This window comes from Fringilla coelebs (assembly GCF_963513975.1).
Source record: "Fringilla coelebs genome assembly, chromosome: 24".
In the NCBI taxonomy this organism is placed as follows: Eukaryota; Metazoa; Chordata; class Aves; order Passeriformes; family Fringillidae; genus Fringilla; species Fringilla coelebs.
In genome coordinates this window covers 2,766,319-2,792,877 of record NC_140050.1, presented here as the reverse complement: position 1 = coordinate 2,792,877, position 26,559 = coordinate 2,766,319, and the positions used below count along the sequence as shown (strand labels likewise).

General features: G+C 59.4%; 3 protein-coding genes across 14 annotated transcripts in view; all 3 read right to left on the bottom strand.

The window, feature by feature from the left end:
• Positions 1-504: 504 nt before the first annotated feature.
• Positions 505-6,391, bottom strand: TBXA2R (thromboxane A2 receptor; the record flags this gene model as incomplete). The annotated part of the gene is made up of 3 exons (XM_084220953.1): positions 6,341-6,391; positions 1,166-2,076; positions 505-756 (listed from the first exon to the last, which is right to left on the bottom strand). The coding sequence occupies exons 2-3, from the start codon at positions 1,970-1,972 to the stop codon at positions 505-507; spliced, it is 1,059 nt and encodes a 352-aa protein (XP_084077079.1). The 5' UTR covers positions 1,973-2,076; positions 6,341-6,391.
• A 2,668-nt stretch (positions 6,392-9,059) lies between these two features.
• CACTIN (cactin, spliceosome C complex subunit) lies at positions 9,060-14,541 on the bottom strand (the record flags this gene model as incomplete). 2 transcript variants are annotated; one of them, XM_084221024.1, is made up of 10 exons in its annotated part: positions 9,060-9,732; positions 10,181-10,473; positions 10,584-10,706; positions 11,068-11,260; positions 11,462-11,579; positions 11,684-11,846; positions 11,929-12,074; positions 12,516-12,611; positions 13,458-13,947; positions 14,330-14,541. In XM_084221024.1, 10 exons carry the CDS (start codon positions 14,539-14,541, stop codon positions 9,242-9,244), a joined length of 2,325 nt encoding a protein of 774 aa, XP_084077150.1. In that variant the 3' UTR covers positions 9,060-9,241. The 2 variants fall into 2 exon arrangements, with proteins under 2 accessions (XP_084077150.1, XP_084077151.1); XM_084221025.1 differs by having other exon boundaries at positions 10,181-10,449.
• A 222-nt stretch (positions 14,542-14,763) lies between these two features.
• PIP5K1C (phosphatidylinositol-4-phosphate 5-kinase type 1 gamma) overlaps positions 14,764-26,559 on the bottom strand; it is a 53,414-nt gene continuing 41,618 nt past the window's right edge. For 5 of the 11 annotated variants that reach the window (XM_084221283.1, XM_084221285.1, XM_084221286.1 and 2 more), the window contains 6 exons: positions 26,488-26,520; positions 24,083-24,187; positions 23,704-23,836; positions 21,936-22,010; positions 19,534-19,617; positions 14,764-18,683 (listed from right to left, as the gene is read on the bottom strand). In XM_084221283.1, the coding sequence (XP_084077409.1) occupies positions 18,681-18,683; positions 19,534-19,617; positions 21,936-22,010; positions 23,704-23,836; positions 24,083-24,187; positions 26,488-26,520 (433 nt within the window). In that variant the 3' untranslated portion in view covers positions 14,764-18,680. Of the gene's footprint in view, positions 18,684-19,533; positions 19,618-21,935; positions 22,011-22,068; positions 23,243-23,703; positions 23,837-24,082; positions 24,188-26,487; positions 26,521-26,559 lie in introns of those variants that run through there. The other 6 variants (XM_084221289.1, XM_084221290.1, XM_084221291.1 and 3 more) reach the window with 4 other exon arrangements.

Sequence of the window (26,559 nt, the reverse complement as noted above, 5' to 3'; positions counted from 1 at the left end):
GTGTTGCCCTTCACTTTTGTCCCCTCCCCACGCCCCCACCTCATCCCCACCCCATCTGGGGCTGAGGTGCTGGTGGGGGTCCCCATCCTGTCCCCCACACCCTCCTGAGCAGCACCTAGATCTGTCCTTTGGCTTGGGGGGCAGAAGGCACCCGACCCACCCACCTTCCTGAGGATCCCCCTTGCACAATCTCAAATGTGGTGGGCAGCGGCTGTGGCTCATTAAAGGAGAGGCAGGAGGAGAAGAGCTGTTGCTCTGATTGTCAGCAGCGTGGGTTCCCCCACGTACCCTCCCTGTGCCCCCCTCGGGTGGTCACCCCCAGTGGGCACCAAGAGCTGCACCAGCTGTGCTTTATTGGGGATGGGGAGGGGGAAGCAGCCTCCTGACAGCCCCTTGGCTATCGGGCTTGTGGGGGGGAAATGCCCTGGATGCAGGTGATGAGGATCCACTGTGGGTGAGGGGGGGATGGCCATGTCCCCCTGCCCAGTGCCCGTCCCCAGGGTGCTACTGCAGCACGGAGCCAGCGGTGAGCTTGCGGGGCAGGGAGGGGCTGAGGGAGGCGATGGAGGGCCGGGAGGGCAGCCGGGGGTACACACGCTGCAGAACAGCCCGGCGGAACAGGATGTACACCCAGGGGTCCAGGATCTGGTTCCAGGTGACCATGCGGATGTAGATCAGCAGCATCTCCTGCGTGTCCGTGGGCAGCACCTGGGCCTGGCCAGGCAGGTGCTGCAGGACCATCTGGACAATGAAGATCTGGGGAGAGAAGGGGACAAAAGTGTCAGTGGAGGATCCAAGAGCTGCTCCAGGGTGGGGAAATGATGAAGGTCAAGGCACTGAGCCACTGGGCGGAGTCCTGGCCCAGTTTGGGGCACTGCTCTGCTCGTCACCAGGGGCCAGTTCAGGGTGTAGAGAGGTGGCAGGGTGACACCGGCAGGGGAAGTCTTACCAAGGGGACAGCTGCAGACCTGGGACCTCCCTAGAGGGACATGGAGGGGACACAATGAAAGCTGGGACCTCACTGTGAAGGGTGGGGGAAGCCCCAGGAGGGACATTGTGGGGGGCACTCCAAGACTGAGACCCCAGAAGGAGGAACAGGGAGGGGTGAAGAGCCAGGAGGGACACGGAGGGGTGGTGATGGGGCACACCAGGAGAAAGGCCTCACCAGGAGGGGCATCCAGCAGATGGTGGCGATGATCATGATGCCCACGAGCTGCACCATCATCTCCACCTCGCTGTCACGGCGCCGCTGCACCGACTCGCGGTCATGGTAGACGCGGCAGAGCGTGACCACGCTGACGGTGTTGAGGACGAAGGAGAGCAGAACGGAGAGGATGCCCAGCAGTGCAAAGAGAAGGCAGAAGATGACATCACCAGTGTCAGGCAGGAGGGTGAGGAAGCACCAGGAGCCGGGGAACTGCAGCGTGTAGCGTCCCAGGCCGAACAGCGGCAGCAGTCCCAGCAAGCAGGAGAAGCCCCACACCAGGCCCACGATGGCCCAGGCGCGGCGCTTGGAGAGGCTGGTGGAGCGGGAGAAGGGGCGGTTGATGCCCAAGAAGCGCTCCCCGGCCATGGTGGCCCCCAGCAGCAGCGGGCACTGCCCGAAGAAGACCATGGAGAAACCAAGGAAGTTGCAGAGGTGGCAGCCAGGGTCGACCTTGGCCCAGGAGAACTTGGTAAAGTGGTAGGGGATGATGACTGAGGCTGTCACCAGCAGCCCCATGAAGTCTGTGACCACCAGCCCACAGAGGAAGATGAGGAAGGAGGAGCGGGCCTGGCTGGAGAGCTTGCGGGAGGAGCTGACCAGGACGCAGAGGGCAAAGAGGTTGGAGCAGAGGCCGATGAGGCCGAAGGCCGTGGAGAACCAGGGAGAGGCGATGCTGTTCTGTGCGCTGGTACGGCCATCGCTGGCATTGAACACCCCGAAGCACGAGTCTGCCTGCCCGGCCGTGCTGCTGTTGGGGGGCTCCATGTCCCGCACCCCCTCCTGCTCCTTCCAGCAGCCTCAGGCCCCCGCCTGGCTCTGCTCCATGGCCGGAGCCCCCCCGCCGCTGCCGGCACCAATCCCGCCTTGCCCTGCAGGGGGAACAAAGGGAATTTAGGGCTGCTCCCTATGGCCAGGCCCACCCATCATCCATCCTCAGCCTGCAGATATGGGGTCCTCCAGGGGCTGTGGAGAGGGACACCAGGGTGGGACCCCAGCCCATGGAGGGGACACCAGGGTGGGACCCCAGCCCATGGAGGGGACACCAGGGCGGGACCTGGCTCATGCCGCCCCCAGGCACAGCTGCAGAGGGTGCCAAGGGTTGCAGCCCTACAGCTGCCGGGATTAACTGTCCCGGGCCAGGAGCCACGTGGGGCTGCAGCCACCAGTCTGAATCCCGGCACAGAGGGTGCTGGGGGAAACTCAGCATTGACAGCCTGGCTCCCTCCTGCTCCGGGGGGACCCAGCCAGAGATCTCTGGGCCGCCACCCTCCATCACAGTGGGGGACACACTCTGAAGGATGCAGGCACAGAGTGGCTGCACCAGGGCATGATCCTGACACTCTGCCTGTCCCTGAGTGTAAACCCCGTCTCATTGTGAAGATGCCTCATTCCTCCAGTGTGCTGGGGAAACCCGAGGTACAGGCTTGAGGCTGTGCTGCAACCCTGGCACTGTGTCCAAACCACAGCCAATGTGGGGGACAGACCGGCTCTGCCTTCCTGGCATCCCTCACAGTGGGAGCTGTGGGTTTGTCACCAGGACAGGGTGTGACAGGGATGGCTGTGGTGGTGGACAGCCTGGTCAGTGCCACTCTGCCTTGCTTGGTCCAGTGAGCATCTGGAAATAATAGAATCATGGGATATCCTGAGTTGGAAGGCACCCACAAAGTTAATCAAGTCCAACTCCTGGTGCTACATGGCCCTCCATTGCAAATTAGTCCAGGCTGCAAATGGGATGATGTGGGACAGGACAGAGACATGGCAATAGTGGGGACTGGACAACCTGGGGCACAGACCCCCACAGGGACTGCACCCCTCCTTTCCTCCTGGGACCCATTTCTCCAGGCTATGGATGATCTTGCCACCCCACTTGCCCCAGCCCACCCTCCAGGCTGACCTGGTCCTCAGCCCAGTGCCCCCAGTCGAATGCCCAGTGGGATGCTCAGCCCTAACCCAACACGCCACCCCTGCAAAGCCCCCGCTGCAGTGCTCCTCCCTTGTGCACGGTGGCACTGCCACCTGTCTTCTGTCCCTTACAGAAGTTAAACCTCACAACAACTCTGATCATTGCCAGCCCTGGCTGCTGGTCCCCCACTGGCCTGGCTCTGGGTCCCCATGCCCTGTCCCTCACCCAGACACCCCTCACTACCTCTCTGGCCCCTGGTGCGAGGGTGGCCTCAGGGCCGGGAGCCCCTGCACACACCCGAGGCAGGCGCTGATCCCACAGCCCGGCTGGGCTGGGATGGGGCCAGGCATTGCAACATCCTCTGGGGCCTCATCCCAGTGACACACGGGGATAAGGACACACAGGGGGGCAGCACCCTGCCCCTGCCCCAGCACCCTGCCCCAGCACCCTGCCCCAGCACCCTGCCCCGGCACCGGCCGTGCCCCCGGACCTGCAGCCCTGGGAGCAGGGAAAGGGCCAGGGATGGCTGTGGTGGCTTGGCCCCATCCCTCTCCTGCCCTGTGTGGGGGGCTGGCAGAGCACGCTGGTGAATCACTGTGAGGGTGGGCCCGGCTTTTTCCATGAGCCAAGAGTGAAAACTCGCTGCTGTTTGTCCTCACTGGTCCCCAAGGGACCGCCTCAGCCCCAGAGGCGTCGGCCCTGCAGACACGTGCTGAGGCCTCAGCATGACATTCTGAGACCCTGAGGAGTCACCAGCCTTTCCCATGTCCTCTGAGAGGTGACAAAGTCACCCCTGCCCCACAGTGGTGCCACGCGAGTGCCTGCTGTGCCAGTCCCACTCCAACTGTCCCTGGCCACGTACCTGCCCACACTGCTCAGAGGGCTGTCCCCAAACATGTTCCACTTGTCCCGGGTGCTCCCTCTGCCCACTGGGGTCCAAGAGCCCTCCTGCTGTCCCTGTTACCTGGGCACTCACAGCCACAGGGTGCTCCAGGCTGCCCACTGGCTCACTGTGGCCAGGTATGACCCCTCCCTACAGTGTCCAGTGGCACAGGGGGGTCTCCCAGGCAAGGAGGCAGCAGCCCCAGAAGCTCCAAATCCCACCATTACCTACATCCCCTCCCTGTCCTCCCTTCACCTCCTGCCCCAACAAAAGCACAGCCTGAACCCCACTGCCCACTGCAGCCTGGACAGGGATCCTGGGGCTCGGAGGGCTCTGAGCTGGGCTCAGGGGCTGAGCAGCTGGGACCCCCCTGTGCAGAGCTGCCTCAGCTGGGCAGAACACTTAGAGGGAGCCAAATATTTACCAGGGGCCACTCAGCAGCTGCAGGGCTGGGAGCGAGGGAACCCCTTCTGTGCCAGAACACACCAGTGCTGCCTCTGGGAAGGGGCTCCTGTGGGGGTGGGGGGATCCCAACTTGCCATTTCCCCCATCACAGGCAGCCACTGCAGGAGGATGCATGTGGGGACAGCAGGTCCTGCAGAAGAGAAATCCTGAGCCCAGGGACTGCCCGCACTGACCCCCTGTGCTCGAGTTTGGGGTTCTGGACCCAGAAAAATGGGCATGCCAGGGGAACAAGGGTTTGGCAAGGGGTGCTGGGGTAAAATCCCAGAGGAGAAGAGCTAGCTCTAAAATGTCCTGCTGGAGGCTGTGAGGCACTGGCAGTGGGGTATGGGGGGCTCCTGGCAGCACCACAGGTTTGGGTCCTGCTGCAGATGCACCAAGGCTGCCCTGCCTCTGCTGGGCACTGCTTCCTGCCCTGGCCACATCCGAGGGGAGTGAGGGAAAGGCAGATGGGGAGTGTGGAAGGCTGCTCCTTATCAGTGTCTGCCCCAGCCTGCAGCTTCCCCAGGCTCCCCCAGGCAGGACTGGGCATGGGGCCTCGACAGGGCTTGCAAGATCAGGCCAGGGTGGGGGCTGGGAGAGGCACCACACACCTGCAAAGGGACCCCCCAAACCAGACAGTAGTGACTACCACCACACCCCATGGTACCCTCGACCTGGGGTCTGCTCCTAGCTGTGGTGCTTAGCCACAGGGCAGCCGTGCAGAGGATGCTGCAGGGCGTTTGCATTTATCCCTTGTGTTTGTATTTATCCCACTCTCTGCTCGCTGGAGCTCTCCAGGACAATGACCTTCCTGCATGATCCCTTCTGTCTCCTCCCCCCCCGGTGCAGGTGGTCCCACGGGACACTGTGTCACCTGTCAGGGATGGGTGTGGTCCCACTGCCTCCACTCTTGAGCCTGGGGCTCTGGGGTATCAAACCAGGTCGAGGTCATCAGCCAGGACAGGAAAGGCCACGGGGATGAGGATTTAGCAGAGCATCAGTGTTCCTCCCTGGACCCACAAGGACCTGCTCCTGACGAAGTTGGCCTGGCCTAGAGCAGAGACATCCCAAGGACTTCCAGGACAGAAGGACATTTCTGGGAAGCAGTGACACACAGGATGGTTCCGGCCAGGCATGGTCACTGTCCTCGCCAGGGTTTCCCTGTCCCTGCTGTGGCCCAGGGCAGAGGTCCCCAGCCTCTCGTCTGACTGGGAAACAGCTGGCATCATCCCCCTTCTCCAGGGCCCCGGGGCCGGGCAGGCGGTGGCTGGAGGATCAGCCCGGGTGTCCTGGGGTGCAGAAGCTGGGGCTCGGCAGCCCTGGGGCACCAGGGCCCCCCGCCCCGCGGCTGCCTCCGCCCGCATGGTCGCGGCATCTCGAGGGCTTCAAGGCTGCTGGGCCGCCCACTCCGACAGCCCGAAATAGACCCTTCCTTTCCTGGCCCCTTCCTGAGCCTTTCCTCGTCCTTCTCCTGCTCTTCCCAGAGGAGCCAGCGGCACACGGGCCGGGGGGGACCCGTCCCGGCGGGGGAGCCCCGAAAGCAAATCCTGGTTCCGACGGGACGCCGAAGATAGGCCTGTCGCCGACCCTCGGTCCCGGGGACAGACAGACAGTGCGGGGAGCGGGGTCACCACGTGTCCGTCCCCCACTATGGGGTCTCCGCTCCCCCTCCCTCGAAACGACCCCGATCGTCGGAGCTGTTTGCGAAGCCGAGCGCCCCGGGAGCCGCTGGAGACCCGACCGTCCTATACAGCCCCAGGAGCCCCGCACAGCCAACCCGGCGGTCTGTCCGCCCATCCCCGTCTCTGTCCGTCCATCCCAGCCTTCCGGGCTCTTTGTCCCTTGGGCCCGTATCTCTCACCCCCCTCCAACTCCTCCCTCCCCGCGCAGACCCGAGCCCTACCTCGCTGCCGGCGGGACCCACCGGGCTCGGCTCGCCTTAGCTCCGTTCGGCTCAGCCCGGCTCGGCTCAGCTCCGCCGCGGGGCGGGGGAAGGGCCGGGCTCGCCGCGCCCCCCGGAACCGGCCCCGTCCCTCTCCGCTCCCTCTCTGCTCGGGACGGGCCTTCAGACAGGGGTGGCACCCGACCCCATCGCCCCCGGTCCGGGAAGCGCCCCGGGGACCCGGCAGCGTCCCTCCGGTGCAGCCCCGCCGCTGCCGGCGCCCGAAGCCCCCCTGGCGGAGGCACCCGCGGCTGGGTCCGGTCGGGGCTGCGCTCCCGCCCCGTTACTCACTCGTTTACTCGAGCGAGTCCCTGCCCGGGCGGGCTGGAGGCGAGGTGCTGGGGTGGCCGAGGGCTGGGGTCCCTGGGTGTTCCTGCCCTGGGGAATTCGCCTCCCGGGGCTTTTCCCAGCCCGGCAGCTCCGAGCTCGGGATGTCGCTGCGCTGTCCAAACCCGAGACCAGCGGTGGCACGTCCCCAGGCAGTGTTCCCTCCCTCCCATGGTCTCAGGAGCGATGGCCTTCGTCGCTGCTGCTCGTGCTCCTCCGAGGAGGGCAGAACTCGGCCCTGGCCTCGGAGCTGGGAGCGCCTGAGTCCGCGGGGCCCGCGGGGACATCCCGTCAAGGCGAGCAAGGGGCACAGCGGCTCGGCGCTCGGCTGGATGCCCAGGCAGCTTTTCCTGGCACCGGCTCGGCAGTGAGGGGCTGCAGAGCCCATCGTCCCGCCATCCCTAGGGTTGAAGCAAAGATTGTCGCGGCGAAAGCCCCGGCGGAAGGCAGGGCCAGCCCGCGGAGCTGGATCGCGGCTGGCCCCGAGTGCCGGGAGCAGGAGCGGCCCCACGGGCAGCGGAATGCGCGGGGCTCGGCAGCCGCTGCTGGCCCAGGTGGGGCCGGGGTGTGCCCGGGAGAGCCGAGCCCATCACGGATGATGGGACACGGGGCAGCTCCACCGACTGCCCCGCCCGGGCACCACCCGGCCGAGCCGCTGCGTGCCCTGCACAGCTCAGGGCTGCGCCGGGGTAGCTTGTCCCGAAACGCAGGGGAGATGTGGACTAGGAGAAGCACTGAGAGCAGCCAGGTCAGGGAAAAGCGTCAGGGGCTTCAGCCGGATCCAGACCCTGATCTGGCCCCGGCACATGCCTGGAGGCTGCAGCAGCTCTCGGGGCTCAGGCTCCTGTGCCTGCTCAGTGACCCTATCCAGGGCCTAAAGTCAGACGTGCAGGGAAACGCAGTGCCTGGACATGGGCCCTGCTCCGGCTGGAGATACAGTGGGACAATTTTGCCCCCACCTCTGTGTGTGCCCAAGAGGGAAAGGGATGGGCTATGGAGAGGGAGGCTCTGCCTGGCAGCTGAGCAGGGAGGGCACGAACCACCAGTTTTGGGGTTTGGGTTTTTTCCCCGTTTCCTCCTCCCTGGCCAGGCCTTCACTCACTTCCTGCGCTGAGCGCCAAAACCCCCCTGCACAGGGAGCAGCAGGAAATAGCTGCCAGGAAGGAAAGGCCAGGGAACGTGTCCGGTGCTGCTGCTGGCCCTGGGGATGTCTGGCAGGATGGGGAGGGGGTACCCACGTGCAGGACCACGGCACTTGGGGTCCCCCACCCCCATCTGCAGGCAGGGCAAGCCCCACAAGTGTGGGTGACAAGGCAGGAATGGGAGCTCCTGAGCACCAGTTCCCCTGGTGGCTCTGCAGCTGGATCCTGCCAGCAGAGCCAGGAGCCAGACAAAGCAACTTCCCTGAGCCATGGGGCAGCCACCAAGGGCTTGGAGGACCCTGCACAGCAGGCTTGCCTCTGTCCTATTGCTGGGGGACCTGGGCAGACCCCTAAGTCCCTGCACCATGGGCCTATACTGGGGAGAGAGTGGATGCAGGTAGGAAATGGTCTCTTGGCGAATCCAGGGCAGAGGCTTCCTGCACCCCTGGGCACTACTCACCAGCACCTCAACCTGCCTGCCTGAATGGGCATACCCTGGGGTTTGGGGGCTTGTGGAGATGAAGCCATGTGGGGTGATCCCAGAGGAGTGTAGCTGTGCCCTTGGTCATCATCTGGTGGGACCAACACTAGCCAGTCCCAGGCTCAACCCTGAAGTGCCCCTAAGGTGCCCAAAACCCATCTGAACATCACTAGAAGCCCTCAGGAACTCCCTCCTCATCAACAGGATACTGGGGAGTGCAACTGCTTCTTGCCCAGGGCAGAGAGAGCCTCACAGGCATGATGTGGGAGGGACTGCAGGCTCTGGAATCCGGATTTTCCCCTGTAAGGAAATATCTCAACCAGCATCCCTCTCCTCTGCTCCACCACAGCAGGCGCCGTGCAGCACTAAAGCCTCCCATGCCCCAGCCAGGACTGCGGGATGTGGCAGTGCTCCCAGGCTGGGGAAGCCAGATCCCACGGGAGGACGTGCCAGGAATGGGGCCCAGGGCAGGGTGAGGGGCCCCTCTATGAGCAGGACACAGAGCAGTGCTGAGCTGGTGCAGTCAAGGGCCCTGTGTCTCCAGCTGGGAGCAGCAGCTGGACTGGTCTGGTGCTGGTAAGGGGTGATGGAGCAGGCTGGAGTGGGACAAGAGGCACATGGGGCTGACTCTCTGGGGTGAGGACACCCAGCCCAAGCACCACCCGGTCCCCAGGGGACTTCTCAGTGTGCTAGTGGCTGGTGATGTCATGCCCAGGATCTCATGGCTAAAACAACCCTTATTTTATTTATATCAAAGTCTCAGTGTTCTTCATGATAAATGCAAGGACAGAGAAAAGCCTCAGGAATATGCCCAGCGCTGGGCCAGGCCTTGGGGCCATGCATAGAACAGTGTCTGTGCTGTGGGATGAGAGCCCCTGCCCACCCCGACAGGTGTCCGAGGGCGCCGAGCCCTCACCGGCGGTACCGGTAACGCTTGAAATGGAACCAGAGCTGGAAGATGCCATTGGCAAACTGGCAGCGGAAGCCGTGGCGGTGGGAATACTCCCACTCCCTGTTGACGATCTTGAAGGCGATGTCCTCATAGGGCGGCCCGGCATGGAAGCGCAGGATGGCAAAGTCCTTGTTGTCCTGGCAGGCCTCCAGGAAGTACTCGGGGGTCGAGCGCTTGTCAATGAGGTCGGGGTAGAAGATGTTGAACTTATAGCCCTGCACGATCTTGGGGGGAGGGTTGTCGAAGTCGTAGTGGGTCTGGTTGTACTTGTTCCACTCGAAGCCCGTGTGCACACGGTTGAAGAAGCGGGGTTTGCGGGGCCGGTACTTGTCAGCCCACAGATAGGCCTTGCCCGTGAGCGGCATCTCCACGCTGAACTGCGCCTCGTCCGCGCCCATGCCCTCCTTGGCCTTACGGAAGAAGATGTCATCGGTGCTCTCAGAAGCGTCACCTATAGGGGAGGAGAGGGGACAACATCAAGGTTCTGCAGTGCCAGCCAGGCCTGGGCCATGCAACACTGCTCCAAGGCATGCAGAGAGAAGGAGCTGCTGTGCAGAGGATGCAGAATTGGATACAGGAATACATGGTCTGCCCTGTGGGCTCTCAGTGGGCACTGGGCTGAGTTGTGCTGGAAAACTCAACCAAACACCCCTTCTGCCTGTCTGCACCCAAACACCTTGGTGGTACTGAGGGAGGTCTCCCAGGGAGCACCAGCAGCCTGAGCACTATCTCCCTGCTCCTGCCCAGGCCACAGTGCCCTTTGCTCCAGGGGCACCCCTCTGCTCTGGGTGCCTGACCCATATCCAGCTCTTTCCTTTCCTGAGGGCAGTGTCCCCTCCAGTCCTGCACCCTGAATCATTGCACATCCCCTGTGCTGGGCAGGCTGCCCTGGGGCTCACCTGTCACCTGGAGCTGCTGGCGCAGGAGCAGCAGCCGGTGCGTGTCCTCCTCGGCCTCCAGCACGTGAGCGTCGAAGGGCAGCTCGTTGGGGCCCAGCAGCCGGGGGCTGTACTTGCCCGCATCATAGTCATCCAGGCTCTGCTGGATCAGATCCTCCTCCATCAGCACGGCCTCCCCCTCCGCCTCTCCCTTGGCCTCTGTGTCCTGCTCTGCCTCTGGCTCTGAGGACGGCCCTGGCTGTGCCTCAAGGCTCTCCTCGGGATCCAGCCTGCACGGAAGGGAGAAGAGAGGACTGGGACGGGGATGGTACCCTTGCTGGCTGCTCACCTGAGCTCTGCCTCGGGAACAGTGAGGGCACAAGACTGCCTTTGTGCCTGGGGACAGGCCCAGGTGTTTGCTCACCTGTCACTGGGGGAAGCTGGCTCCCGCTTGATGATGGGGAAGAGCGGTTCGCTCTCCACACCCTGCTCCTGCTTCAGCTTGTACAGCTTCTGACGCAGCACGTCCTGGTGCCGCTCCCGCAACCTGAGAGAGGAGAGGAGCTGGGCTCACTGCCAGCCCTATGGGAGACAAGGGACACAGGCACCCAGCAGAACCACCTCACTCCCACCGCCCAAAGCTTTGACACCCACCTCCACAGGCAAAAACCTGCCGGGCTTGGATGGCTTTGGGCTAAATAAGCCCCAGTTCAATTCCTTCTTAGAGACCTCACCACTTATGCATCACTACTGCAGAAGGGCCTGTGTGTTCTGCTCTGCTGCCCTCTTGGAAATCAGCCACCTCAGAAAAGGCAGAACACCCTCTCCCATTCCCTCCTCCAATTGGGTTTATGCCTGCCAGCTCTGCCCATGGCAGGGTCTGCACTGCTGCCACTCTCTGCTCTCACCTGGCCCGAGCCATGTAAGCCTTCAGCTGCTGCAGGAGGCTCTCCCAGTACCCGATGTCCAGGTTGGGCCCTCCCGCCCGGATCTTGCTCTCGATGCCCTGGTACAGAGCTTGCAGCTGGTTGTATGTCTTCCCCTTGAACACGGACTGCACATCTGAGCTGACCGAGGCGTTGACACCATCCCGACGCTCCCCTGGACAGGCGAGGGCAGCTGGTCAGTCTCCAGGCACCCAGCTGCACCCATCCCGGTTCTGCTGACAGCAGGAGGCTGGGCCCCAGCCAGGGGCAGCTGCCAGACCCACAGCCTGCATCCAGCAGATCTGAGAGAGCCCCTCTGAGCCTGAGCACAAATGGTGACCCCAACACCCACAGCAGGCTCTGCTCTCCTACTCACCTGGTCCTCCTTTCCCAGAGGCCTCCAACTTGCGGAGCTTGGCTATCTCATCCTCCGTGATGATGGTCATGTCCCTCCAGAAGTCCACGTTCTTTCCTTGCTCCAGCTCCATGTACACCTGCACGCAGAAGACACATCAGGTACCTGCTCCACACCAGGGACAGGAGAGCAGAGCTGGTAGAGAAGCCCTGAGCCCAGGCAGAGGGCCAGCAGAGCAGGCACCTGGATGTCCTCCACCAGGTCCTCCATGTCGGAGACGGTCAAGCCGTTGAGGAAGGTGTAGGGCTCGTGCATCTCCACAGCCAGGTCATCGTCCTCTGCACTGATGTACTTGGCCAGGAGATCGATGGGTTTCGCCCTCCCATCCCGAATCCGGATCTTAGACCTGGCGAAGGGACAGTGGGGACACTGAGCAGCGCCATCCTCTGCTCCCTGCCAGGCCTAGCTCTGAGCAGGTGCACACCTACCGCAGCTTGGCCTGCTGCAAGTGGAAGTTGTCCTCCTGCTCTTCCCAGGTTTTGAAGTGCTCTGCCTCCTTCTCCCGCTGCAGCATCTCCAGCTCCTGCTCCCGCATGGCTTTTTCCCGCTCCCGCTCCAGGCGCAGCTGCTTCACCTGCCCAGGGTGACAGAGCTGTGAGGCCACTGTGGATGGGCCCCTGTGCAGACACCACAGACCCCTGCTCAAGGACACAGCCATGACATGACCTGTCCCTGAGTTGCCTGGCCTGCCACTGGCCTGAGCTCCTGCAGAGTGGGCAGCCAGCGGGACCAGGTTGTCTGGGCTCACTGCCAGCCCTGTGGGAGACAGGAGCCGCAGGCACAACTGAGTGCCTCAGTGTCATGACCTGGCACTGTCCTCCTCAGCACCTCCTGAGCTCAAACCTAAGGGAAGATGATTCTCATCCTGGAATAGCAAAAGCCAGGGTTCTATGGCCCCCACAATCCTACAGACTGGACACAGCCAGGAAAAGAAAATGGGGCCTTCCCAGTGAGAACCAGGCTGTAAACAGGGCTCTCTGTCAGACAGTGACATGGAAAGGACATCTTATCTCACCTTCTGCAGCTCCAGGCGATTGTCCTCCTGGATTCGCTTGTTCCTCTCCTTCAGGTCCTTCTCATCCAGATGGCTGATCCCTTTCTTTTCCAGTGCCTAAAACAGAAAGGCCAAGGGAAGCTGTGGAACCCAAGGACCTCCACAGCCCCTCACTGGCCAGCAACTGCTACTCCCATCACCTGTTTCTGCTGCTCCAGTGAGGTGTGATCCTGTTGAAAGTCCCTAAGTCACTCAAACACTGCTCCTAAGCCCCTCAGCAAACCCAGGCTCAGCCCACATAGCCCACCCTGCCTAGTGAGGTGAGTGCCAGGACAACAGTATCATGGAACCATGACAGAAAGTACCTTAAAGATCATCTCATTCAACCCCTGCCGTGGCAGGGTCACCTTCCACTGCCCCAGGCTGCTCCCAGCCCTGTCCAGCCCGGCCTTGGGCACTGCCAGGGATCCAGGGGCAGCCACAGCTGCTCTGGGCACCCTGTGCCAGGGCCTGCCCACCCTGCCAGGGAACAATTCCTGCCCAAGATCCCATCCAGCCCTGCCCTCTGGCAGTGGGAAGCTGTTCCCCTTGTCCTGTCCCTCCAGGTCCTTGCCAAGTTCTGCTCCAGCTCTCCTGGAACCTTTGTAGCCACTGGAAGGAGCTGTAAGGTCTCCCCAGAGCCTCCCCTTCCCCAGAGAGCGCTCTCTTCTCCCTAACCCTGAACACCCCCAGCTCTCTGTCATTCCTATATTAGAAGTGCAGCATTCCTGTTACCATCTCCACATCCCTGACTCAGTAAATGGTGCCCAGCACTCAGCCTGCAGTTCCCAGCAGCTCCAGGACCCTCTCCTGCCCTCAACCCATCTTATCTCCCCGCCCTGGATACAGACCCCACCTGAGGCACAGGTCCCCCTGACTGCCCCTACCTGCTCCATTTGGCTACAGGGCCAGGGCAGAGCTCACCTTGCTCCAGATAAACGTGCCCAGCAGGTTGTTGTCCCCGAATGGATTGTCGGTGTTGGTGTAGCCCATGTACTCCTCACCCCAGCCCATCTTCTCCCGCTTCTTTCTCTCCTTGGCCTCCTTCTTGGCCAACCTCCGTGCCCTCTTCTCCTCGGGCGTCTCCAGGGCCTTCATCAGAGCCGCCTGTTTCTTCTTCTCCTCCCTCAGCCTCAGCCGCTCCTGCAGGCTCAGCTGCTGCACCGGCTCCTCCCGGCCGCGGGGCCGCGGCGGGGAGGGGGAGCTGACAGAGGACACGGAGGATTTGGATCCATCTCTCCTGCGGCGCCGCTCCCGGCTCCGCGCTGCCCTGTCCCGCCCGCGCTCCGGGCTGGAGCCGGAGGAGCGGCCCCGGGACCGTGAGCGCTGTTTCCTCCGGTCCTTACGGTGCCGCTCCCGGCTGCGGCTTCTTTTCTTCTTTTTCCATTTTTGTTTCTCATCGCCGGAGTCCGAGCTGGGGAGGGCACAGCCGGGCTTCAGCGGGAGGAGGGCACGGCCGTGCCGGGCACGGGGCGTCTCCCCGCCGCAGGTGAGGCCGGCCCAGCACGGGCGCCACCGGCAGCACCGAGACAGCGAGGGGTACCTGCACTCCCCACCCCGACCGCTCCCGATACCTGCAGCCCCATCTCGACTGCTCCAGGCCGGTGTCACGAGCAGCGCTCGGGACTGCCCGCCCGCCCCCAGTCCCCGGCCCTCCCCGAGACCGGCGGGGCCGAGCTCCCTCTCCCGTCCCCGGCCGGGCCCGGCGGTGCGAGGCCCGGCACGCCAGCCCCGCTGCCCCGGGCCCGGTTCCGCACAGCCACGGCGCGGCCGCTCCGGGCCAGGCGCGCACTCACCCCGAGCTCGGCTCCCGGCGTCGGCCCCGACTCCGACTCCGGCTCCGGCTCTTACTCCGGCTGCGGTGTCGCCGCCCGTGGCTCCCGGACCGCGAGCGCCCCTCCCTTTCCCTTTCCCTTTCCCGGTCCCGGTCCCGGTCCCGGTCCCTTTCCCGGTCCCGCTCCCGCTCCGAGCGGCCGCCCCGGGCCGGGCTGCGCGACCGGGAGCCCATCGGCAGCGGCGGCTCCGCCCCGGGGCCTCGTGGGGCCTCAGCTCACCAGGCTGCCCCGCCGTCCGCCTGCGCCCGCCCCGCCCCAGCAGCGGCCCGGCGCAGACAGGCGGGCGGCGGGCAGCCCGCGGCGGGGGCGGAGCCTGGGCGATCCCGCCCCCTCCCCGGCCCGGCCGTGCCCGCGGCGCACAGAGAGGCGGAAGCGCGGAGCTCAGCACAGACTGCGGAACGCTTTATGGGAGCGGGGTACAGAGCTCTGGGAAGGGCTTCCCCGGAGAAGGAGGGGAAAAACCCTCAAAACAACCGAGAGAAAAGAAAAACAGCGCCCAGGCCTCGAGCTCCTGGAGCAGAGGCGGGATCACGCCCCAACATCGGCCTCCCCGTCCGGCCGCGCCCCCCCCCCCCCGGCGGACGCGCGGACACGGACACGCGTGCGAACAGCGACATCCGCGGGGACACCCACCGGGACACGTGGGAACAGGGACAGCCACCGGGACAGACGTTGCGCGGGTAGACATGGACAGAAAACCTCTCAGCCATGACCTGGCTTTCTCCTTGTCCATTCGGGAAGCGCTGGAGCAGTGGCTGGGAATGAGAAGGGGAACGCGAGGGGCGATGGAGCCCTGCAAACGTCTCTGCCTGCCTTGGACCAAGGCCTCTGAGTGCTCTGGCTTCACTAAAACACTCCCCGCCGTGCAATTCAGCACATGTGGCCAGAGAGGCAGCGGCAACCAAACGCTGCATCCCCTCTGCAGGTGTTGAGGGTCTCTGCGAGCTCCTGGGCTTGCCCCAGAGCCTTTACAGGAGCCTGACTGCAAACTCAAGCACAGAGAAGCCCATTTCCTCCTGTCAGCCCCTTACCTGGCAGGGAGAGCTCACCTGCAGCCCCAGCACCAGGCAGTGGTCAGGGCATGTCCCACAGAGTCTGAGATCCCAGCTGGGACTTTGGGGATGAAGGGCACAGACTGGGAAGGGGCTGTCCTGCGGGGTCAAATCTCAGAATAGAAGACTCGTGGTGCCTCCTTTAATGGTGGAGAGCCTGGACAACACCTGCTGGGTCACTAAAGGGAGCCTGGCAGAGAACAGCACCTCAAGTCCAGAATGAGTTGAGGTGCAGATGGAGGAACACTCAGACCAGGGATGCTCTTTCCCATGGGCAAGTGCTGTTCCTACCCAGGCAGCACTGGCAGTGCCTGTGACATGCTCCAGAGCTTCTGCTGCTCCCTTGCAGTGCCATGCAGAGGGGGCCAAGAATGACCTCTGAAATCCAAGGTCCTTTCAGCCTCTGTGGGAAGCAGTTCCCCAGCACTGGGAGCTGCTGGGGCAGGAGGTGACACGGCAGGGATTGTGCCAGCCTGAGCAGGGGCAGATCAGCATCTGTCTACAGGAAGGTTCCTCCTTGTCCCCTTGCCAAAGCTGTTTCAAGCCTTTGCCTGTGCTCTTACAGGACCACCCCAGCCCATCCAGACCTGCTCCAAAGGGTCCAGCATTACAGAACTGCACAAGGATCATCTCAAAAAGGGAAGACAATTCTTCGAATTGAATGAACATGCTGCAGGAGCTCTGGGTTCCCTCCCTCTCTCAGGACCCAAGCACAGCTCCAGCTCACAAAGCTCATTCTCTGGGACACTCCCTGCACACACATCAAGCAGCTTTAGAGACCCCCTAGAAATGAGGGGAAGGAATAAAATCTCCACCAGTGATGCTTGAACCGTCTCAAAGCAGGTGCTTGATTTCAGGTGGCTGGAAAGTCCTGATGAGGCCAAACCCTCCAGCCCCTGACTGAAGTGGTCCTAGGGCAGGGGCCTGCTCAGAACAGCTCCAGCCCACCCCGGTTCCCCCCCAGAGCCCCCTCCTCCAGCACAGCACCCAACAGCAGCAGGTGCAGCAGGGATGTGGCTTCCTCTGGCCATTCTACACACACTGTTGGAAGAAAAAGATGTTGAATTTTTAGCTTTTTGAAGCACCTTGCCTTGAGCCCAGAGGCAGGTGAGGCTGTAGGTATTGCATGGTTCCCATTCCCCTTCACCAACCCCTGAGCCCCCCAGCCTGCAGAGCCCCCTGGGTGGCACAGGAAGGTGGGGTGGGACAGGAGCTGCAGCTGGGAGAATGAGCTGCCAAGCAGTGACAGAAAGGGGAGAGTTTCTTGAGAGACTTTTGATAGACTATTTGGTAAATACATGGATACATGAACAGCAGCAACTTGCACAATCCCCCGACTGTGCTTCCAAGAAGCACAACTCACAGCCTTCTGCATCTACAGGCAGGGAAGGGAAGTCCAGGTCCTGTATTCTGGGCAAGAAAAAAACATCAATTCCTGAAGATTCTCACTAAGTTCAGTACAGTACAGAAGGAAGAGCTTCCCGTCAGCCCAGCTACCTTCTGGGGCCCAACATAACCACTCCTGAGTGCTGCTCTGAAGAGATTGTGGGGACTGAGGCCTGAGAGCAGGGTCCTGCTTCCCTACCCCTCTAGCTGGAATCCCAAGAACAGTGAAGATTGTAAAGGGAATAAAGAGACTCTTTCTCAAGCGAGGTTCATAAAGCACACAAACAAGAACTGTCTCCCTCTGGTCTAAAGGACTTCCTCTTTTCTCTCTGGGAGATGAGGACAGGATTGCTGGATTCCAGACTATGCTATGATATGTGTCCTGCAGATGGATGAGCCTGAACACTACCCCTGACATCAAATTCTCTCACCTACAGCCCACAGCCCTTGCAAAGCAAACCCTCTCAGACACCACAGCAGGGATTTCCATCAGCAGACGTGACCCCAGGCAGCACCCCAGTCAGCCAGCTTTCTGTCCAAGAGTCGGTGAGCACAGCAGTGCTGGCACAATTCCGTGGCAGAGCCAGGCTCCCATTCCTGCCTCCAGTGACTGGACGTGCCCTTGTGTCCCTACCTGCCCTGCGGAGCAGAGGGCACGTGTGACCCCAGTGTCCGTGACCCCAGGGCACACCCACGAGCACGTGAGGGGCTGAGGGGCTCCAGGAGGATGCAGGGTCTGGACAAGCCCCACGTGGGCTGGGCAGAGTGGGGAAATTGCCCTCCAACGTGGCCGGGCTCGGGAGGTGCCCAGTTCCCATCTGTCCGTGCCTGCAGGGCTGGAGCAGGCGGTGGCCACTTGGATGAGGTGTGGACTCCAAGCACAGAGGGAGGGGTGGCGCAGCAGTGCAGCACAGGGGGGAGCTGGAACCCATCACGACTTCGGGGAGAGCTGAGGAGTCCACGTCACTGTCACCAGGAACTGTGTGCTGTCCCGCACGGTGTCACAGACAGAAGTCACTAGAGAGTTTGGATCCAAGTGAATTGGCATGGCTGCTTTGGACTATGGTAACATGGGAGCAATTCTATTCCATGGCCTTTAATACATTTCATTTTCATAGCACCTTTCATCCCAGGGTTTAAGTGCTGTAACGGAAGCAGGTACTGTGCACCCATTAGCACGGGGGAAACCGAGGCACAGAGTGGTTTAGTGATTTGCCTTGGGCCACTTGGAAAAACTGTGGCAGTGTTTGGACAGCCTGAAAACTCCTGACTCCCTCCGTTGGTGAGACCACACTGCTGCCTCACATGAAGCCACTCCGCTCCCTGCCCTCCCCAGCAACGTGCTCCTACCCATTCTTCGGTGAAGTCTCATGCTCCTTTTTGATGCACAAATATATGACCAAAAAAAAAAGAAAAAAAAAAAGAAAAAAAAAAAAGAAAAAAAAAAAGTGCAGTAAACTAAATGTTTAAAAAAGCACATTTGTGCTGTCTCTGTGCAAAGATAAAAGAAATAAATACATGATTAAAAAATTAAAAAGGTTCACAGTATCACACATGGATAGGTAGCTATGGTAGTGCACATCTGGAAAACACTGTGTTACTACCCAGGATTCTCTACACCCAGCTAGAATTCTCTGCTGGGAGCTGCGGGTGAGCGGGTGGTTTCTTTGCTGCCCACATCTGGGGTGAGTAGAAATACATGGTTATAGTTTTGCTCCATTCTGAAACGCAGTGCCCGGGATCCTGCAGTGCAGCAATACTGGTGTCAGCAAGCTCTTCCCCATCCCACTGGAATGGCTGCATCAACGAAAAGGGAACACATCGACCTGCAGAGGGAATCGCTGCTCTCTGGGACTTCTGTGTCTGCATAGAGATTACTGCAAGAGGCAGAGAGAACAGAGTCACAGAATCATGGATTTGTTAAGGTGGGAAAAGATCTCCAAGAATACCAAATTCAGATCAGCCCAGCACCACCACGTTCACCACTAACCCATGTCCCCAGGTGCCACAGCCACATGTCAGTTGAACACTTCCAGGGACACTGATGCCACCACTGCCCTGGGCAGCCTGTTCCAATACCTGACAACCCCCCCCTTTCAGTCAAGACATTTTACCAAATATCCAACCTAAACCTCCCCTAGCACAGTTTGAGGCTGTTTCCTCTTCTCCTGTCCCTTGTTCCCTGGGAGCAGAACCGATCCCCACCTGGCTGCCCCCTCCTGTCAGGGAGTTGTGGAGAGCAAGGTCCCCCCTGAGCCTCTTTTTCTCCAGGCTGAGCCCTTCCAGCTGCTCCTCATCACACTTGTGTTCCAGCCCCTTCCCCATGTCCACTCACTTCTCTGGACATGCCCCAGCCCCTCAATGTCTTCCTGGTCGTGAGAGGAAAGAGGATCAACCCCTGAGCACCAGTGCCCACATCAATCAGGTCTCTGTCCCGCCAGCTTCCCAGCACAACCAGAGGCTGTTCTACATCCTCCAGAAATGGCAACATGTCTGGGAAACCTGAGCTCCCCAAAGTTTTTCCTGCACCAAACAACGAGAATAAGCCACAGCCCTTGCTGAGCCGGCCAGGGCTCTGCCAGCACAGAGCTGACCTGAGAGGCAGCCGGGCTCTGCCGCAGCCATGCAGGAGCCCCACGCTGCCAGAGGCCAGGCTGACCTTGCACAGGGAGCACAAACTGCGAGCCCGACGCAGCGGGCGCCCGGCACACGGCTTTGGACACTTACTGTATCGCTCTCCTCATCGGAGACAGAGTGGAGCTGAGTGCTATAGTGGAGCGGGGAGTAAACCCAACTCCTCTCGTCTGTCGGCTGCCAGAGTGGCCAGAGACGGCAGGGAGAATGCAGGGAGAGCAGCAGCAGAGCAGGGAGCAAAGGAGAGAAGAGGAAAAAATAAAAGGAGAAAATAAAAAGAGCAGGAAACAATACAGTAAGAACAGCTGTCCACCTGGAGGGAGAGCACTGAGCCCAGAGGTGGCTCTCAGCAGGGGAGCCCTCCTCATCCTCAGCACATACTGGCTCCCTGCCAACTGGGACACTGTGCCAGCTGCAGTGGGGGTGGCACACCCTCTCCTCTCGTAGGGATGGAGTTTTAGAGCTTTTGAGATGTCAGGGAAACCTCAGCTCCTGGCCACGGCATCATCCTGGCTTCAGAGAAACCGAGAGATTTGGGAAGTGACTTACCTAAGAGTAGTGACAGCTCTGGGCTCCTGCTACCTGCTACCAGGTGTCACCCTCCCATTTCCAGAGCCCTGTGCATGCTACAAACTGGTATCCAGGAGGGCTTTTACAGGGAAACTGGATTTGTTTGTTGTGCCTTCCTCCTTCTCTGCAGAAGGTAGTGGGGCTGGGGTGAGACCATGGATGATGGTGGCCACAGAAAGGAAACAGTTATTGCTGACATTTTGGGGACAGTGGGGTGATGGGAACAAGTACAACACAGGAGGCAAAACACAACTGGACCCTGTAAAGAATGAGGGGAAGGAGGTGTGCCTTGAGGGACAGTTATCAGAGCACTGGGCATTGCTGTGAGAAGACACACTCTGCTGCCTACACAGCACAGATTCAAGGGCTGGTCTCTGCTGCCAGTGTTCCCAGGGGGGCCCCATTTACATTGCAAACAGGCTCTTTTGTCTCCAGAGGAGCTCCCACAGAGAAGAAACTGCCCCCTTTGACCCAGCCTGGCATTTGCAAAGGAAGAGAAGCAGAACTGGGTGTCTGGAAGAAGCCCGCAGTGTTCCCAGCCCAGGAACTGAGCATCACAGTCTACCATGTACAAAGAACTACAAGAAGCCAGAGAAGCTTTGAAGCACTGGGCTCCACATGCTGAACCCCCCAGTAACTGCAGCTCCATTAGTAGAGACTGCTGGGAGGAAGGAAGGCTGAGAAGCCCCTGTCTGGAGCTTCTCACAGGGCTCTGTCAGAGGTACAGGAAACCTCCTCACCACATCAAGCTTGTTCCATATCCTCTTTTTCATCCATGATGGTTCATTCAGCCTGACTGAACCACATGCTCCAGGCAGTCTCTTTCAGAGCCTTTTAGGAGCTTGGTTGCATGCAGGGAGCTGTGGGAGATAAAGGAGCACCCAGTGCTTGGCATTACCCTTCCCCGTGCCAGAGCAGCCAAACCCAGCTGAGGCGCAGGAGGGGCTGCAGAAGGAGTTGCCTGTTTGCTCAGCAGCACCTTCCTCATGCCATCAGCAACAGCCAGGGGCACATTCCTGCCCCTGCTTCCCCATGCACCCTGCCTGTAACCCAAATGGGAACACCAGGCTGCACCAGCGAGGCTCCGGCAGCACTGCCACCACCCCCTGGGGACAGCAGCTCTCCCAAAGCATGAGAAGCTAAATGCTTAACCCCAGAACAATCTCAGCTCTAGATTCAGCCCCTAAAAGCTCAAATGCCTCCCTGCATCTTTTGGAAAGGAAAATCCTGCCTGCTCACAGAACACCTACAATGAGGAAGGAGTGCACTGGTGATGCTGAGAAGGGCTGGGGAGCTGAAACCAGCCCTAACTCAGAACCTCCTGCCTCATTTGGTTTATGAGATGCTCCCCACAAGCTAAAACTGTTCTGTTTGCTACTGGAGTTTTAGAACCTTCAAAACATCTTAATGGTGTCTTTCCAACCCTCTTCCTGGGCTGAGGGAGCTGAGCCTGACATCACCTATAGAGGCCCTGGTGCTTCTCTGGCCAGATCTGGTTCTAAGAATCACAGAACAGTTTGGGATGGAAGATTACCCAGTATCCCCCCTTGCCATGGGCAGGGACATCTTCCACTATCCCAGACTGCTTCAAGCCCATCCAGTCTGACCTTGGACATTTCCAGAGAGGGCAACCACAGGTTCTCTGGGTAACCTGTGCCAGGGCCTCACTGCTCTCAGTTTTCCCAAGGGCTGGGTGACACTACAGCTCATCCCAGGATACGAGCTGTGTCACCAGTCTGCAGAAAAGGGACAGAGCTCATGATTCTCTCAGATCCTACAAGATCCACTGGTGAATTTCTGCTAGGCTGGTTCCTAATGCCCACTCAATCCAGAGCCCCAGCCATTGAGAGAAATGGGATGCTGGCCCCAGTGTTTCAAAGCTGCAGCTCTGCTCCCCTACATGCTGTGCTGGCGTGGTCACTTACAATCCCAGAGGAATGCGAGGTAGTTCGGAGTCTGCGCTGGCGGGGAGAGTAAATCCAGTACCTCCCATCTGTGAACTGAGTGGCCCCAGGGCAAGTGAGGTGAGAAAGGAAACAGAGGAAAAAAAGGGTGATGTGAAAGAGAGGATGAAAGAGAAAGCAAAAAACAAGGGGTTGGGCAACTCCAGGCCTGAACGGGTGAGCAGGTGGGAAAGCCGTGCAGGGAAGAGCGGCGCCCATGCCCTGCCACACTCTGCACTTTTATTCCCTGGGGATAAACAGGAGAATGAAGTGCTCTCCAGGAGCAGACTTCAGTCATCAGACCACAGTCTCCTGGGACTCGCCAAATCCTCCCCTGCACACACCATCCCTTCACCCACCGCTGCCCCTGAGCACTCCTGCAGGAGCAGCTGTGGTGCTACCTGAGTGCACGCGTGCAGCCTCACCTGAGCTCCAGCTCAAGTTGTTTTCCAAGGAGAGTGCCCATGGGAACTCAAATCAGCTTTTCCCTTCATCCCAGCAGTGATAAACACTCCACAGCACACAACACACATTTAATGCAAAACTCAGACTCAGATGAAGTATGAAATGCTGATGAGCAGTCAGTCACACTCTCTGTGAATACACTCTGCAGAATTTTCTCTTGGAGAGAGGTGCCCCTCAAGCTGGGGGCAGTCCATATGCCCAGGGACAGGGAGGAAGAGCAGCTGCCCCTCACTAGAAGACACTTGCCAGGGGAGCAGGCAGGATCTGCCTGCACACAGCTGCCATCCACAGGCAAGGAGGGGGCAGTGTTAGAGGAGCCGTTTGCATTTTGAACAGCATGCATCCAACCCCAAACAAGCTGTAAAACAGGGCTGATTCCTTCCACAGCTCCCACAAGCCTCAGAGCAACTCAGCAATGAGTGAGCAGCTCTGCAGCAGAGTCACAAGAGTCCAGGGAAAGGCCAATGCTGCATTTTAGTTTAGCCTGAAGGAGCCCATTGCATGGGCTCAGGTTGTCTCCAGCACCACAGAACTAACAGCAACAAATCCGAGCAAGGAGGAGCCGGGCACCTCTTTTAATGAGGGTTCCAGTGCCCAGGCACAAGAGAGAACTCAGCTCTCATGGGACAGGCACTCAGCTGTGCTCTGGGAATCCACAGGACAGGTACATGTTGCTAAAAAACCTCTTCTCTGGTCTGCAGAAGTTGCTCAGCCATTGTGGGAGCTGAGTGAGGACCAGCGCCAGGCTCCACGGCACTCTGCTGCCAACCACCAACTTACTCCCTGGCTCAGCACTAGACTCCCACTGCATCACCTAATGCAGCCTGCAGGGAAAGGAAAAGCCAGGAGTTCACCAGAGCCCAGGGTCACCCTCTGCAACCACCTCCCTTTGGGTCTAGGCCATGCTTGTGTCAGGAAAGCAGCCAAGATCTCTGGCTGAGGAAGAAAGAACCTCTCTGTTGCACCCACATCACCTTGGCTTGTCCCAGGAGCAAATGTGCCGGCCTAGACAAACACTTGTGCTTGGAAGTAGAGCAGCACAGCTACAGCTACATCCACAGCAGGAGTGCCACCTATGTGAGCCCCTCTAGATGCTGTTTTGAGTTCTCCAGGTTTAATCCAGTTCCCTGCATTCAAAAACCCACCCAGCACGGAGGTCTCAAGGTGCTTCACACCAAGATGGTGCAGGGCAGCCACAGCCCGCCTGACTGCCTGGAACGATACTGAGAGCCTTGTCCAACCCTTCCCATCACCCCCCAAGGGCCAGGTGGAGAAGGTCTCTTACAAAGTAAATGTCTGTGACTGGCACGTCGTCTTCATCCGAGGCCTGGCTGGCTGGCTCCGAGGCCTGGCTGGCCGTCTCCACCTCTACGGTGGCTGTGGATGTGACAATGGCACAGGCTGAAGAAGCTGCCTCTCTGCACAGGGGAAAGAAATGACAGTCTAGTCACTGCAGTCAGGACAGGAGCAAGCAAAACGGATTTATTACAGAGGAGCTTCTGAAGATGCTATGCTATCACATCCTGAAAGGTCACGTCAGGGCAGGTCAGGTCAGTACTGTGCTCAGCCTCACCGAACACCCATGATTCCAGCAAAGCCTCCAGCACAAGCAGGCACAGCTCAAAACCCACTGTGTGGGATCTGCAACACTCTAAAACACTCACTCTTTGACTTCTTCTTCAGGAGCTACAATCTCAACGTCACACTTGAGCTCCAGCTCGACACTGACTTGTTGAACCTCCTCCTGGACCCGCGCCTCCTCGTGTGACCTGGAAACCAAAGGGGAGACAGGCCCAAAGACTCAGCTAGAAATGAGTTATGCACAGCCCTCAGTTTTAAATCAGCCTGAATCAGTTCAGAGCCAGCCAAGTCTCTTGTGCAGTTCTGCCCCAGCACACAGCTGCTGCTACTGTGGCACTGGGCTCCCAGCACAGACTCAGTGGCTGATTTCAGCTCAGAGGGAGCACTCAGACCTCCCAGGATTGAGGGTTTGGATAACCAAAACTCCCAGGAAAAAAAGAGAGAAGATTACAGCACTCAGGAATAACAAGGTGGGAAAAGAGGACAAGAGCAAAGGAGTTAAACAGCCAGTGCAGCAGGAAAGGTGGGCAGTGTCAAATGGAGCACTGGAGCAAAGAGAACTGACGTCTAGGGAAAACCTGGGTCCAGAGTTACCCTGGCACCCAGGCCAGAGCCTCTGACCTCCTCCAAGACTCCCAGCACACCCAAGCTGTTCCAGGGTTGAGATTTATCTGGAACTGTTTCTGACAATCTTCACTTTAATACCTCATGCTATTAAAGTAATTACTTGTGCCAGCAGGGCTGGCTGCTCTGTCCCCATGGGAAGGAGGAGCAGGAGCCTGCCCAGCCAAGGGGCAGTTGTCAGAGAAGGCTGAGCCTGGGTTCACTGACAGCACTGCCCTGCTCCTGCAGGGCTGGCTCTGACCAGTGGGCAGCACTTCAGTCCAGCTCCATGCACAGACCTTGCTACACTCCTCAGGGCCGGACCTCAAACCTGGACTGAATTCCCCAGCAGACCAGAATAACCAGAGGCACGACACGTTCTTGAGCAAATTGGGTAAGATTTTTTCCATCTCAGCTCAGGAATGTAAATTCTTGCTTTAATAAATTTGTGTCTCCACTGGTGTTCACCAGGGGATCCCAGAGAGCTCCACAAGTGCACAGGTCCCTACCCTCCCAGGAGGGGCACATGGAAGCACTGGGATTAGAAAGGGACAAACTAGGCAAAAAACAGCAAAGGTGGCCACACCTGCAGACAGTCAGTGTAGCTCTGGCAAATCTGTGACAGACAGATCTACTCCAAGCCACTGAGCTCCCTGAATGCTCCCAGGTCACTCTGACTCACCTGACCCATTTCTGGAGGAGCAGTCACATACTACAGCAGCTCCCTCCTTCCAGGAGGTTCCAATGAGTCTGAACTATTTTGGATGAAGTCACTGCATTTGCCACATGGGCCCCACCACTGGGGCCTGGGTTTAAGTCTCCAATTTTCAGCAATTTCTAACACTGGATTCTGCAGGAGATGAGGTGCTTCACAAGTCCCTGACAATTCTCACAGTGAGCAGGTCCCTGCCCTCCAGGGCAGGATTCAGCAACATGCAACATCCAGAGGTATTTTCATTAGGAAATACCACAGAAAGGGATTTTTTCACAGTGCTTGTCAGCTGAACTCGGCAAATCACTCAAAGCTTGGAACAACAGCAGATGCCTGTAACGTGGGCCAAACCCTCATCTTCCAAAGACCTTTCCTTCCAAGCACCAAACACTGACTGCAGGGAGAGAGGACATCAGCCTGTCAGGCTCCTCTGGCTATGGCACATCCTAGGACTGAGTCTCCGATGTCATTTCAAAGCCTACTACACCTACACAATGTCCTGGAAAGCGAGGGCAGAGCCAGCAGCATCCGCTGGCTCCTCGTGCAGATCCTGCTGACATGAGCAAGGGGGAAATTTTTACTGATGCAAAATAATTCCACAATAATGCACAATAATTTAATGATAAGAGCCTCTAAAATCAGACACCCCTCTGCAGCACAGCATTTCTGTCCTACTTTGCCCTTGGCTCTGAGACACCACAGGAGGAAAAAAGCCTCACAGATTTCTGAAAACACTGGAAGCTACTTCTGTGGGGACTGAGGGTGCTCAGTGCCTCATAAAGTCAAAACCCTTTCACTCTGCCCAGGCCACAAGCCGATCCTCAGAGGAGGAATGTTCCTACTGTCAGGGCTCACTTACTTGCTAAAGGGACTTAAATGACCTTCCTTGACTCTGGTGCTGGGTGGGTGGGTAAATTTGGACAATACTGTTGTCCGCTTTCCTATCAAATAATTGGTATTTTCAAACCACTAAGAGATCTGCTTTGCAAGGAAAATTCTGTGTAAGAAATGGGGATCATCTGATTGCAGAAGCAGCTCAGCATCCATGCCAAAATCCTGGAGCTGCTGAAATTCCCACTCAGCCCTCTAAGTGACCTTTGCACAGGGATAAACATGAGGTCTCTGTGCATCAGAGAGAAGATGAGATAAGAAGACAGGCGACCCATTTCTCACCTGCCATCCTGCCCCGAGGAGTGTGTACGCCTCCTGTGGAAAGAAAACAGGAGAGTTTGGAGGAGCAATTTA